At 41.3% G+C, this 13,915-nt stretch overlaps 1 protein-coding gene across 1 annotated transcript; it reads left to right on the top strand.

The window, feature by feature from the left end:
* The first annotated feature begins 78 nt into the window (after positions 1 to 78).
* CRYM (crystallin mu) lies at positions 79 to 11,984 on the top strand. The gene is made up of 8 exons (XM_035339992.1): positions 79 to 628; positions 875 to 1,025; positions 2,063 to 2,125; positions 4,987 to 5,088; positions 5,618 to 5,801; positions 7,944 to 8,065; positions 8,926 to 9,010; positions 9,692 to 11,984. The coding sequence occupies exons 1-8, from the start codon at positions 456 to 458 to the stop codon at positions 9,754 to 9,756; spliced, it is 945 nt and encodes a 314-aa protein (XP_035195883.1). The 5' UTR covers positions 79 to 455; the 3' UTR covers positions 9,757 to 11,984.
* The last annotated feature ends 1,931 nt before the right edge of the window (positions 11,985 to 13,915 follow it).

The following is a 13,915-nucleotide window of genomic DNA, read 5'->3' on the forward strand; positions in this document are numbered from 1 at the left end:
GCATCTGCCCGGCCTGCGCGGGGCGCTGTGGGGCGCGCCGCCATCTTGGGGCTGTGGGGGGCCGGAGGAGTGCCGCCATTTTGGGGCTGTGGGGGGCCGAGGCGAGCCATGGCGCGGCTCTTCGGCGGCGCTCGCAGCCTCCCTGCCGCTCAGCAGTGCCTGAGGGGGGCTGGCGGCTGTTCTCAGGGTTCTGGAGCTTGCCTAAGCCCCAGCGGGGCCGTTTCTCCGCCTGCTGTCTGTGTATGGGGTGCGAGGCGCCTCAGCAGCGGGCGAGGACAACGGGAGGCGCGACCGGGCCCGGGGGGCTGAGGGAGGGGGAGGCCGGGCCCGCGGGGCGGCGCTGCTGAGGGGCGGGGGGCGGTGGCAACCGTCGGATACTTAGCGGCGGCTGGGGGGGCAGAGCCCGGTGCTTCAGCCCCGTGCTTCTGCCTGGTACTTCGTCCCCGCCGCTCGCTATGGGCTCGGCTCCGCCCGTCTTCATCGGCTGCGAGGAGGTGGAAAAGCACCTGCACCGCGCTAGCCTCCTGCTGCCGGCGCTGGAAGCCGCCCTGGGCAACTTCTCGGCCGGAGCGGCGGGGGGCGTCGTGCAGCCCGTGCGAGCCGTGGTGCCGGTGCGGCCTCACGGCGGGTGAGGAGATAGGGGCGGCTTCCCCGGGCTGCGAGGGGAACGGGCCGGGCCGGGGGTGATACCTCCTGTGGCCACTGTCAGAGGGAGGGGGTCGGGCCTCCCGCGGGAAAGGGGAGCGATGGATGAAATCAAAGCGTCGGCAAAAAGCGGTGGTACCCAGTTATTGATTAACTTCCCCGTAAGCCCTTGGTGTTAACTGTTTTGGTCACTCTGATGCTGAAATTACATAAGTATTCTCTTTGAAAGGTACCTGGGAGTTATGCCTGCTTACAGCGCCGCAGATGATGCTCTGACAACCAAGCTGGTGACTTTTTATGAGCACAAGAAAGATTCCTCTGTTCCCTCTCACCAAGCAACTGTCCTCTTGTTTGACCCAACCAACGGCTCTTTAAAAGCTGTGAGTTGAGTGCAACACCTCTGCGTCCTCCTCTGTGAACATTCTGCCAGCTCTCCCTTTTAATTTGTAGACATTGAACTTCTCTGGTGTAAACTGGTGTGAGTTTATCATTAGTGAAAATGTGTTTGTGCCTAATTGGAATTTGGCTGGAGGTCTTACATCTTTCATGTGTGCTTAACTGTACTCTTGTGTCCTTTTGTCATCTGTTTACTGTAATTTGTGATTTGAAGGGAATCTGTTGGCTCTCAGGGTGGCTAGAAGAGAGATGATCTGGAAAAGTTTACCTTGAGCGTTGAAGGAAAAAGCCTTGCTGAGTAAAGAATCTTGCACCATCTTAAGCCTAAATCTAAAGAGAAATGCAACTGGTATCAAAGGGAATAGTATTCACGGTCTTTTTTTTTTTTTTTTTTTAAAGAATGTTGGCCATTTTAATTACACTGTTGTAATGATGATTATTAAAGGACAGAAACTGGTCATGAAAAGTATAATAGCCTTTCATTCTACACTGTGTTGGAAAAACATCCTTTTTCATAAAGCCCAAAAAGTTATTTGTACGCAATAGTTAATACACTTTGAGACTGGGATGTCCCCACATGTATGATATGCACACATAAGGAATTCCATGGTTCTCTGTCACCCTTCTGTTACAGAATAAGACAGTGCAGCTCAGGAATTACTGGCAGCTTGTGCTGGTCCCTGATTGTGCCAGAGTGCAGAGTATTGCAGTTGTATCAACCCCTGGGCTGGAAACCCAGGGAAGTGCAGTGCAGCTGCATGTGAGTTAGGAGTAGCTCAGATTTGACCATTTTTCACTCTGTTTGTGCTGGTGGAATGGCATGAAAGAACTGGAATAAGCAGAGAATCTGCCCACTTTGTACATGGCCTTCGTGGTTGCTGTAGTACTAATTACTGACCTTTATATTTTTGTCCATGGCCTTTAATATCACTTAATGCATATAATTCATGACTTGGTGAAAATACTGGGCCTTTATTCATGTTTTCACTGTTTGTTTCAGTCTCATCTTGTTTTTTAAAAGGTTCTAGATGGCAGTGTCATTACAGCAAAACGAACCGCAGCGGTTTCTGCAATAGCTACCAAGGTATGTCTTCTATTTCTGAAATCAGAACAGAATCGGTTAGTGGTGTTATTATCACCACCATATATATACATATATTTATACGTATATAAAGTAACTAGAGAGAGTGACATCAGTATCTTTCACTGCATGTCAGTTTACTTCAAGTACAGCTTTAAATTAGAATTAAATGTGTGTACCTTCAGGGAAAACTCAAAGCACAATTTTCTGGTTTAATTGTGTGAGTCATGTTTGGCTTTAATATTTTGTATTTGATGGTACAAGGAATCTGTGCTGTGTTTTTGTGGTTCATTCTGCAAATTCAGGGAATTTGCTTTGGTTTCCTCTGATTTTTTGTTTCTTCTGTGCTTGTCTTAACATGCTTCTTATGGCATTGGGTGATAAAGCTGCGGTAACGTATTCAGTTTTGTTTAGATGTGTATTTTCTGCTGTGAGGCCAGTATAGGTGGGTTTCATTGGACCTGGAGAAAGAAGAAAAAGGTGTATTTCCAGGGGGGCAGTGTGGGTCCTCTTAAGACAGATGATGTCCAAGATAGTTGGATGACTTGTCCAGAGGTATCTGTCAATTTCTCTGTCACTGGAAGACGTCCAGATGACTAGCCCTGACTACAACCATAAACTTCCGTGTCTGAAAGACAGGTGATGTAAATCTTAGTGTATGTTGCTTTACATAGTTCAGTTGGAAATTTTTGCTCTAAAATTCTTTTTTTTAAAACAATATTTGTCTGGGCCCCTATCAGTGGGAAGAGAGCAAGTCACCTTCCATTGCACATTGTATTTTAGTCTTCACCTCAAAGAATGAGGCAATAAGAAGAGGGCCAGAGCTGAAAAATACTTTGTTTTTCACCTGTCAGCTTTACATCAGACTGGAGGCTGACCTCACCACTTCGTTAGTGGTGGTCTTCATGCCAGCCTAAATCTATCCATGGCAATTGAACTAAACTGACATAAAATTGGAGTGAAGAACCTGTCCCCAAGAGCTTCCCAAGGGACAGAACAATTTACAATGGATTCCTCAAACATTAGGTTACAGGACCTCATTCATTTCATCTATTCTCTATTTAGACGGTTCTGACAGTTTTTACACAGTCAGGGCTCTGCTGGCCTCAAAGGAATTTGGCTGCTAAGGGGACTTCAAGATCAGACCCTTCATTATTGTCTGCTGTTTTGGGAATTATTCAGGAGTGTTTGAGTTTAGCTCATAGTTGTCATCTGGCATTCACTTTTTAAAGACCCAGTGCTTTTATGCAAGGAACCTTTGGAATAAGTGCTTCAGTGTCTTTGAAAGAAACATTAAAAAGAGTTCTTGCTACTGAAAAATGTGATCAATGAGATTTTTTTCAATTTTCTTGCAGCAGAGTAAGTGTTGAGAGCCTACGCAGTTCAAAAGCTTTTTATACAGAAGTGAGTGGCCACAGCAAATGCATAAACAAGACACAAGGATAGCTTAGGGCTGGACTCCAGCAGCCCTCTCTTCTCCCTTGCCAAGTAGTGGTGAATCACAGGCAAGAACTAAACCAGAAAACCAAAAACAGCCATAAGTCTGAATTTCAATATTTTTTTCACATTGCTGTTTTTACAGCACATGGTGCATACATACAGTTTTTAAGAAAATTCCTTTCTCAGGCTTCTAAATCAGGAGTTTCACCATCTGTTGTGTCTAGATCTAGAAATCGTTGTATTTTGGCATACAGAATAAATACATGTAGCAATACAGGGTATCTGGGGAAATATTTTCTGTATGAGGAAAAATGTAGAAAGGGCCCACCGCTATCACAGCTTCAAATGTGGACATGGGCAATGTAGGAAAAAAGCCAAAAAAAAAAGTTTAATGTAACTACTGTGACTGTGTATGTCCATTGGTGCCTTACTAGTAAACTTTAAATCCATTGACCATTTTCAATCAAATGTGACAGAATTGAAAGCTGCAAAGGTATTAAGTTTCTAGAAGCTCAGGGAATGTCAAGAGCTGAGTAGGGGAGAGAGATTCTGTTAATGGTCAACTGAGAGAAAGTGTTTAGCTCCTATCTGAATTGTTTTAAGCTAGCTGGTAGCCAAGGAAAAATCTGGATCTGAGCAGCTTCAGTTCAGCCACTACATAGTTCCTAGTATGTGCTCAGCCTATTGAACAAGGGGTGGGAGGAACCTGAAAGTAATGCGGTGTTGATAAATGAGGGAGGGAAAAGAGAGGAGCTGGGGACATCCCAGTAAAAGTACAGGTAGGAGGCGGCAGAAGGAAAGGGTATCACCACACTTACTCAGTCAGGATTACCTCTTACGGTGCCAAATTCTGCTTGTGTTATGGTTTGTGTCTTCATAACTGCAAAAGAAGGTTTGTTTTGAGCCTGCCCGGAGCAGTCTACACACACACAGCTACCACTTTCACTACTGATAGCTTTTGGTATTGTAAGCCCTGTTTTCAGCCAGTACAGAACATCAACACTACAGTTTTACACTTTATTAATCCCATAGACGTGATACATTATACTGATATTAGTGTGTGCTAAGGCCCCAGTATCTGTGTTGGTTCATGCTGTTGGATTTCAGACTTAACAAACCTAAACAATTCAAATCCAGAATCAAGCCAAGGGGTACTTTGGTGCTATTGATGCTAGCTTTTGCATTATTGTATGTGTCTGTGTGCATATATATATATATATATATTTATATAGTGGTTATTGAATATTGATTTCTATTGCTAGGAATTTAATACTAGCTTTTGCATAAAACTGTGATTTTTTTTTTTTGTTTAAATGCATTAAGATTAATGCTTTCTTTTTGTAGTATTTTGATACTTATTTATTATATCTGTTAATATATTGTCTTACCTATTATTTTTTTTTTCTATGTTTGATATGATTTAGTTGTTAATGCCAGCTTTTGCAGAAGTGCTGTGCATTTTGGGAGCTGGTGTTCAAGCATATAGCCATTATGAAATCTTCATGGAGCTGTTTACATTTAAAGAGGTAATGGACACAACAGGACACATTCACTTTTGTCTGTGACGTTTCAGGAGCACATTTTATAAATAAAACATGCTACAAACAAAGTTTCATTTAAGAGATTAATGGTATTTTTGGTTCTGTGTATGCAGAACACAGTAATACTCTGAACATCTGTAAAATTTCTTGCCCAAATGTTGGTCCAAGTGTGTTGCAAACAAAGTCATGTTTCAGATGGCTTTTATCTCTGAGAAAAACCTACTATGTATGCCATGTTTGGGTGAGCTTTCTGTGATTTTCCATTAAATGTATTTATTGGAAATACCTGTGTTTTATAAATACGGCTCAACAAGGAGCTTTTATTCTGGCATTGCAAAACAGCCGTTCAAAGGTAGCTGCCTACCTGTGGAATTTACTCACTTTTATGATGACAATGTTAAAGGGGGGGAAAAAAAGTTTAGGATGGATATGACTGAAAATAGAAATAAAGTCTGTTCTGCTTCAGCAAGGAGAAAATCTCCAGGCTGATCTGTTTTTCCTTTCTTCCTTGAAGGTCAGGATATGGAATCGCACAAAAGAGAATGCCGTGAAGTTTGCTAACTCAGTTAATGGTCCAGTGCAGGTCTGCTCTTCTGCTCAAGAAGCAGTTACAGGGGCTGATGTGATTATAACAGTCACCATGGCAACAACACCAATTTTATTTGGAGAGTGGGTAAAACCAGGTGCCCATATCAATGGTATGCTATGTTCTCATCATTTAAAGGACATATTTATTATCATGTATGCTTACATGCACCATCTTTGCTGCTGTGTTATTTCATGTTCACTTGTTCTCCATTTAAATAGCCTGTACAAAAATGTTATTTTCTAAGTGATTCCTGCTCAATCTGTTGTTTTGCTGGTAGCACTCATCCTTCTGTCATCCACTTTCATAAGCTCCTCTATTTGTTAATTTTGGGGCTGATTTTGGCATTGATTTTTACTGGAATTAAAAAAAAAAAAACACAATAACCAAGTAAGGACCCCATAGTTTGACCTCTCATTATAGGGAGGTTTTTTTTTTTTTCCTGCCTTGTTATGATGTTATCATGGTATTGTTTGGAACTTCTGGACATGGTCAGATTTGTTTATTTTTTAATTGTGGGCCTGATTCAGATGACCCTGTGAACTTTCCAAATGGCATGGTAATGAGACAAAAGTGACTTGTCAAAGAGGATGATTTAAAGTAAGTTCCCACATTCCAGCAGCATCCTACCAATTTTTCAAACTCAATTTAGTCCTTTGTCATTGAATGCTGTCTGTGCTATGTCACGGCATGGTAGCTAGAAGTACAACCAAAATCACTTAAGATCTATGGTCACTGAAGCGACACATACACAAAAACTTTTCCTTTCTTTGTCTTCTTTTTTTCTTTCTTTCTCTGTTTAGGCATTCAGGCAACATGAAATCTGTTATTCCATAACAGTCAGACACTTTTAGAAAATGTTTGACTACAGTAAAACTTTCATTCACCTATGAGAAGTTTGTAATGATCTTTCTGTACTTAAGACAAATCAAGCAGTTTAACTTCTTTAGTTTCTCTAGATATTTATAACCTCATTTTGTCCTACTTACAGTGTTACAAGGAGACAATAGAAGCTATAACTTTAAAAATCCTGGTTAGTAAAATTCAGATCTGTCTGCTTGTGCAGGTCTTTGCTGCAAACTACTTTGCTTCTGATCTGCTAAGGATAAATGAGGGATTGTTCAGATCTTATTTGTCTCTATAGACACGTAACATGACCGCAGTCTGGATCAAATTGAAGGATGATAAAATTCAGGTCATTTGGTAATGATCTGATGAAAGAGGAGGAGGGTGCAAGAGATAATGGACAAAGGGAAATGGTTTTCTTATGCCTCAGCTACCCAGAGTGTCTGGCCAAGGATAATCTTCTGTCAAAAAAAAATGTTTTAGAGAATCTGTGTTAGTTAACTTTGTTTGGGGGACCCACACAAACAACCACCATCATTTAACTTGGCAGGCACAGAAACCGAGGCCACTGTCTGCAGAAGAGCTGCAGTCTGTTTAACCTTAAGACTATCTTCCTTGAGTTGCCTTGCCAAATGATTGAGGTCTGTTCCAATGGTGCCTTCTGTAAGCAGAAAAGAATAATTATGTCACACTTAAGTGGTGGTGTCATTCTCAGTGCTGCTAACAAAGGCTTGCTTGTTTTGTACTTAATGCATACAGTTTCACATCCATACAAGAAATATAAAGATACGCGATGAGGAAAGGCTAACAGTGCTATCTCCCCTTCTCTGCCTTGTCAGCATTATTTGGTAGGAGCAGTTTGACCAGTCTCCCAAAGAGATGGAAACAGTGCCAGCCAAGAACCTCAGTTCTGTGAGATTTGCGTCACAGAGAGTTGCAGCTTAATGCTTCAGCTGGTTGCAGTGCAATGACCTATTGGTTCCAGTTGTTCAGGGTTTGCTTATGAGGATTACAAGACCTTTGTCATCAGCATTATCTGTCTGACTAGAGGTCAAGGTTACTGTACGTTTTAATGAATCGTAATGCTTTTGGAGGGTTGGACCCAATATCATCTTTAACTGACACTAATGGAAACTTAAGGGGTTAGCACCTTAGAGAAGCGGGCCATATACACCTAGGCATTACAGCTGAGGCCGTGTTGAGAGAAATCCCAGCCTTTACCAGTTGTTCAGGTGCATACTGTTTTGTTTTTTTTAAACCAATGAGCACGTCACCAGTGATAACGTTAGACTGTATATTACATTTCCACAGTAATATCCATTGTTAGTTCACATGTGTCTTTTGGACAAAACATGCTTTGAATTTGCTTTAAATATTCTTCCCAAGTTCATCAGTTTTATTGTCTTAGCTGTTGGAGCGAGCCGACCAGACTGGCGAGAACTGGATGATGAACTGATGAAGAATTCTGTTCTGTTTGTGGATTCCAGAGAGGCTGCTCTTACTGAATCAGGAGATGTTATATTATCTAAGGTGAAGCTTCTTTAAATGAGGGACCTTCTCTTTGTGGCAGTTGGCTTGTGTTTGAAGTGAGCTAGCATGGATGATGTGCTGCACTGAAATTTTTCAGAGCATCACATGTGGCTGCTGAGAATTTCCAAGCACAGGCTGAAAGATAAAACAGATCTTGAATGGGAAATTCTATATATCTCTGAAAGAACCATGTGCATTCATTATTAACCATTACATGGCACTATATGATGTTAGCATATTTATAGCATTGGCCTTTGTGTACAAAGTATTGTTTTGTAAGATGTGTATTTCCTGCACTGTTTGGTAGTTGTTGCGTATTTTTCAAATCTTTTTGTTAAAACCTGTAACTTTTTTCCCAATAAGATTTCAGTGTGACTGACACAAATCTGGCCCTAGAGACTGGATGACAGAAGCCAAGTAGACAGTTACTGATCTGCAGAAATTTGATGGGAAGAGACTATTTTAGGTTTATTGGAGTTTTCTTCTTCTCTTTTAATATTTGTACAGAACAAGCATGGTTTCCACTTCTGAGGTTTAATACAAGAGGGTGAGATAAAATAAAGTATGTGAAGCCCTGTCTCTTTTGTTGGATAAGTAACAAGCTATCCACTTTGAAAAGCTTATTTACTGAGGAAACTCTGACAAATGTTTTTTCTCTGAAAAGCATTCCACTTCTCTGAGATTTCTTTCCAGTTTCTGTATTATTGATCTGAATACTGATCTGCTTTTCAAAGGAAATGAATCAGTTACAGCATAGCAGAACTGGAGGGTTTTTTTTTGAAGTCACTCAGGAAAAAAAAAAAAGTTTTAATGTACATATGGATATTACATTTCTGTATAAATATGTATTTTTTTCACAGGCGGAGATTTTTGCTGAGCTGGGAGAGGTACTGAAGGGTACAAAACCAGCCCTGCCTGAGAAAACAACGGTCTTCAAATCACTGGGTAAGCCCCTCCTATGTGCAAGCCTGACAGAAGACAATGCCTTGTTATTTATTGGGTCCCCCATGTGTGGGAAAAATGCTGATCATCTTCAAAACTGTAGTGGCAACACATTTTCCAAAAGGAACTAGACCGTGATTTAAATTTTCCCTTTTTATTTCCCTTTTTATTGATTTAGCAGGACTGATGTAATGAAGAGAGATAAGAAAGCAAGCAAACAATAGGAAATGTACCTTTTCCATTTCATTTTTATTCAAAATGAATGCAACGTTTATTAAGACAGCTCCAACGTGAATGTCCTGTTGTCATGCCTCTGAAGTCTGTCCAACCTACAGATAAAGTGACAGTGCACTGTAGTGTTGTGGCTGCCATCTGGGGAAAGAAACAGGAGTGGTGATGAGTTACTATGTTCCGAGCTGCATGACATATCTGAAAGGGTCAAACTGTGATGTGAACACTGAATCAGAAAATCATATTCATGCTATTACATTAACTTCGTATCAGACACACAACAATTACATGGTGACAATAACTTTGAACATAACACTGCAGGTGTTTGGGTTGGGGAGTTAATCCTGTTCCTGTCCAATTAAATAACTTTTTAAGTTGTTTTGTTTCCTTCTAAAGCTATATTATTTTATACAGCTGAAGAACTGTTCGAAGATGACTCTAATTCTCTTTCAGGGATGGCAGTTGAAGATACAGTAGCGGCAAAATTTGTTTATGATTCCTGGTCAGCTGCTAACTAAAGAGAGAAGTCTACAATGCCAACGGGGCCATAAAATATGAAGAAAATCATTTGCACTTAGTTTCCTTGGATTTTTTGTTAACGAGAAAGGCAGCAATCCTGTTTGAATGCAGCCCTTCTACAACTTTCAAGAATGAAAAGTAAAATGTCAAGTGTTTTCCAATGACAAGTGTTAGATACCTGCAGTATTACTAGTAAATGTATCTCATGTAAATGGCAGGTGTTAGATATTGACACTAACAGGTATTTATGTATTTTGGTATAATTCTAGAATCAGTGCATTTCCTCCTTAATTATTTCTGTAGCAGGAATCTGGGGTTAGATTTCATGTTTCTAGAGGGGTAATTCCTACTGGGTAGAAGACAGCAGTTCAGAGAACAGAGTTTAATGTTTAACTGTGATGGTACTTCAAATACCACTGTGGTTTCGGTACTGCACGGGCAGTTACCTAGTCTTCAGTGTCTCCTGGGGGACACAGCCCACCCAGGCTCAAGCACGCATCTTCCCTTCCATCTTAGGCAAGGGTCTAGAAGTCACCATTCTTACTTTCAGCCCCTGACAGCCCTCACTTCCTGCCCTCAGACCCAATTGATTTCCATTTAAGAGCGTGCTCCTGAGTTCGATTTTTGTATAAAGAGTGATGCCTTCCCTATGGTTAGATTTGTTTCCATAAAAGACCTGGCTTAGGAAGACTCAAAGAGTGCAAAATCGGAGCTACTATTATGTACACTTTAACTGGGAGGCAACTATATACAGTACCTTTTTTAGTACATTCCTGTTTGAAGCTTTGCAATTTTCTTGTTGCAAGGAGTCATCCAGAATGTGAGCACTAAAGATGTTTTTTTTTGACTTAACTTTTATCTGTATTCTCTTGGGAGATATTCCTGTTAATCTACAGTGTTTGTAAGTTTTTTTCTAAGTTTCTTGAAGGTTGAAACAATGCTGAGTTCAGTGGGATAAACTTCAAGTATACAGGCAAATATTTTCAGCTTGGCTGTACCATGCATCATTTGGTAATTGTTCTTTCATGCCAGTGGGTATTTGCTGGAGCCAGTATTTCAATGATCCTTTCTTGACAGAGGAGCCCAGGCATGTTCTACAGAAGAAGTTCCAGTTTTGTGCTGTTATGCAACTGCCTTACAAAAGATTGAGCATCTGCTGAAAAATCGCCATTGCCCTGGAAACAAATTCCTGTCTCGAGCTAAAGTTGTGCCTTGTGAAATTGTATTTCTTGCATTTTATTTCATGTAGGCTGTTCCTTCATTCTGTAGAAGGATTAAATGACAGAATAAATGGAGCAAGAGCAAGGAGGTTCAGAAGCAGTTAGTGTTAAAGCCTCTGATGGTGCATAAGTAAGTGTAGAAGATGTTAATGAGTACAGTGCAGGTGTGGCATAAGTAGTACTCCAAATTATAAGCTTGGTGTAAATTAGTTGGAAAAAGCTAATAAGTGGCAGAGTTTGTAATGTATACAATTTCAGCATGGAAGGATACCATGTAAGTGAATGGGGCCGAAGAATGTGTTCACGAGGATAAAAATGTAGCTCCACTGATCTTGTTTATATGAGTGGAAAGAAGAACAGATATTTCTCTACTACCTTTTACACTTTTTAATTATAGCAAAGTTACCTGTGTATTTTTAGACATGTTTGTTTTTTTCTTCATGTCATTCGTGAAGCGTTCAGAAATGTGTGTGTTGGCTGAGCCTGTTACTTCAGTGACGGAGAACTTCACTAGCATGAGGCAAACATGACAGCCTTAGGTGTTTATAATTCAGGAACTGTACGGACACTTGCACTTACTATTTATAAGAATATTATCAAGGTTTTGTGCCTGTATGGATCAAAAGTTGTAATTTGAGATGAGGCACCGTGTTTGGGAAGCAGACATATGGTTTATTTTCACATGTACTCATCTACAGACTATGCACTTTAAGAAGTAGATGGAGCCAGTCCAAAGACCTGAGTCTGAAAACAGTGTTCTCAGCTTTCCTTGGCAATAGGAGGGTCTGGGAGCCTGGCTTCAGCATTTTACTTCTGAATTTTTGAAAAGGATTCAATTCAATTACAATTTAAGTTACTTGTATGTTGTCTTAGATTTTTGGAGGTGGGGGAAGGGTAAAAATAGTAGGCTTAATTTCCATGTTTTCTTCTCTTAGAAATTAGTGTCTCAAGATTTATGTAACTTGCATTTATGTTAAAAATAAATAGCTACTGCTGTTTGACTTTCATTTTGTTATCCACTGTTGGTCTATTCTGGGTAGTACTTGTCCTGAAGATCAGGAAGAAAGTAAGCTGTTGCACTGACTACTGTTACATTAAATGTGATCACAATGTAAAGGGAAAAACAGACAAACCGCTCTGCTCCATTGTGATGCTCAGTTTTGCAGTCATTGTCCTGCATTGTACAGTCCTTCCTCCTGATGTCTGTCCAGTGCAGAGTAATAAATCCTTAAGGAAAGAAGATCTTGTAGTTGGCAGAGCTGTTTGTGTAAGATCCCATGGTTTTACAATTTGGCTTTGGATTGGACCATACGATCTCACATGATACACGTCTCTCATTAAATGTGCTGTATGAATGTTACTAAGGAGTGAGATCTAGGATGCACGAATTTAAATGCTTCCAAATTATAGAAGAAACAAAGAGGTTGGTGGAAAAACTAGGGAAACAGCAAAACATTGGGGGGAGGGCGAGATGAAATATGAGTATTCTTACTGTTCAACATGGCTGTTCTATGCCAGAGGCCAATTTCCAGGACCACCCTGCAAGAAAAGGGCAAAAGTATTTTACTTGAGTTTAAAATGGCAGCTATGTTGGGGCTTACTCAGTTGCCTAAAAATCCAAGGATTCTCTGGGTCTTCATATTCAGCCTCTACATGCAGCTCTAGAAGGACAAGGTCTTCTGTAGACCTTGTGCTCTATCTGCCAGCTCTGTAGAGTTCCTGCAGATGCCTAAGGACACACTGAAACACACCGCATGCTTGTGACAACTGCATCAACCAAATTATGTGCAGGTAGACTCAGCCATTAAAGGTGCATTATGCTCACCACCTTGGACTAGTGACAAGCCTTCAGAGCACCCTCAGAGCAGTGCAGTGGTCTCAACCTTTTGTCAGGGAGGGAGAATTCAGCCAGGGGAGCTGCAGAGCAATGAGGCTGGGCTTGCTGCTTCTGTGACTGCTGGGAGGAATAGGAGGGATCTCCTCCCTGCTCTGCTGAGGCTGGGAGCAGGGTGGGGACAGGCCTGGCTTCCCCGGCGGTGACATAGGTGTCCTAATGCTGGGGCTGTGGCTCTTGCACTGTCCTCAGCCACCTGCACCTGCAAGGAGGAGCTTGTTCCACCTTTGCCAAGAAGTAATTCTGCCTTGCACTCTGGCCAGCAGTGCAAGGGCTGCCTTAGAACTGCACAGAACAGTTCAAAGACTGTTTTATTGTTCCCGCTCAATTCCCAGACAGAATAGCAGTGGTGGCTCCACAGGGGTGGAGCTGCTCTGTGGTAGTGGCAGCTACTGACCAGGCCTTCTGTGAGTGACACCTTTCACTGATGGGGAGTTGTGGGAAGGTCAGAAGCGCTTGTTTAGGCAGCTAAATAGAGGGGCTGACTGTGGGGTAGAGTGCCAATCTTAAACAATGTCCAAGGTACATTGCAAAACAGATGGGTGTATAGCTTGTCGGGTAGAGCAGGATGGGGAATGGGGTTGTAGGCCTGGTCGAGCAAACTGCCCTGTGCTTTTACATCAGTTGTATGAGTGAGAATGATAGGGTTTGACCCTTCAAAATTCACTTATCGTATACCCTTGAATACCAAAAGTTCATCATTTTCTTTCTTGTTTTGTTAAGGATTTGGGTGTTTCATAGCCAAACCAAAACACCCCAGCAGGTTAATAACACAGAGGCTGAGGGATGCTGTCTGATTTACTGTGCTGAACACAGCAGTCATTTGAGTTGCACAGAATAAGATTTTGATGTGACTGCTTAATAGGAAAAAGTATCAATGTGCTGAAGTACAGGAATCCAAGGAGAAAAGAATGCAGAATAAAGTCCAGCCAAGAAAAGGAATCATCATGAACAAATCAAAGAAATGAGATGTGGAAAAAAGGAACCATGAGAAATAGATAAATGATAAATAAATGTCCGTAAATGGAGTATACTCTCAAGGAA

This window comes from Oxyura jamaicensis, chromosome 14 (genome assembly GCF_011077185.1).
Source record: "Oxyura jamaicensis isolate SHBP4307 breed ruddy duck chromosome 14, BPBGC_Ojam_1.0, whole genome shotgun sequence".
NCBI classification, from domain to species: Eukaryota; Metazoa; Chordata; class Aves; order Anseriformes; family Anatidae; genus Oxyura; species Oxyura jamaicensis.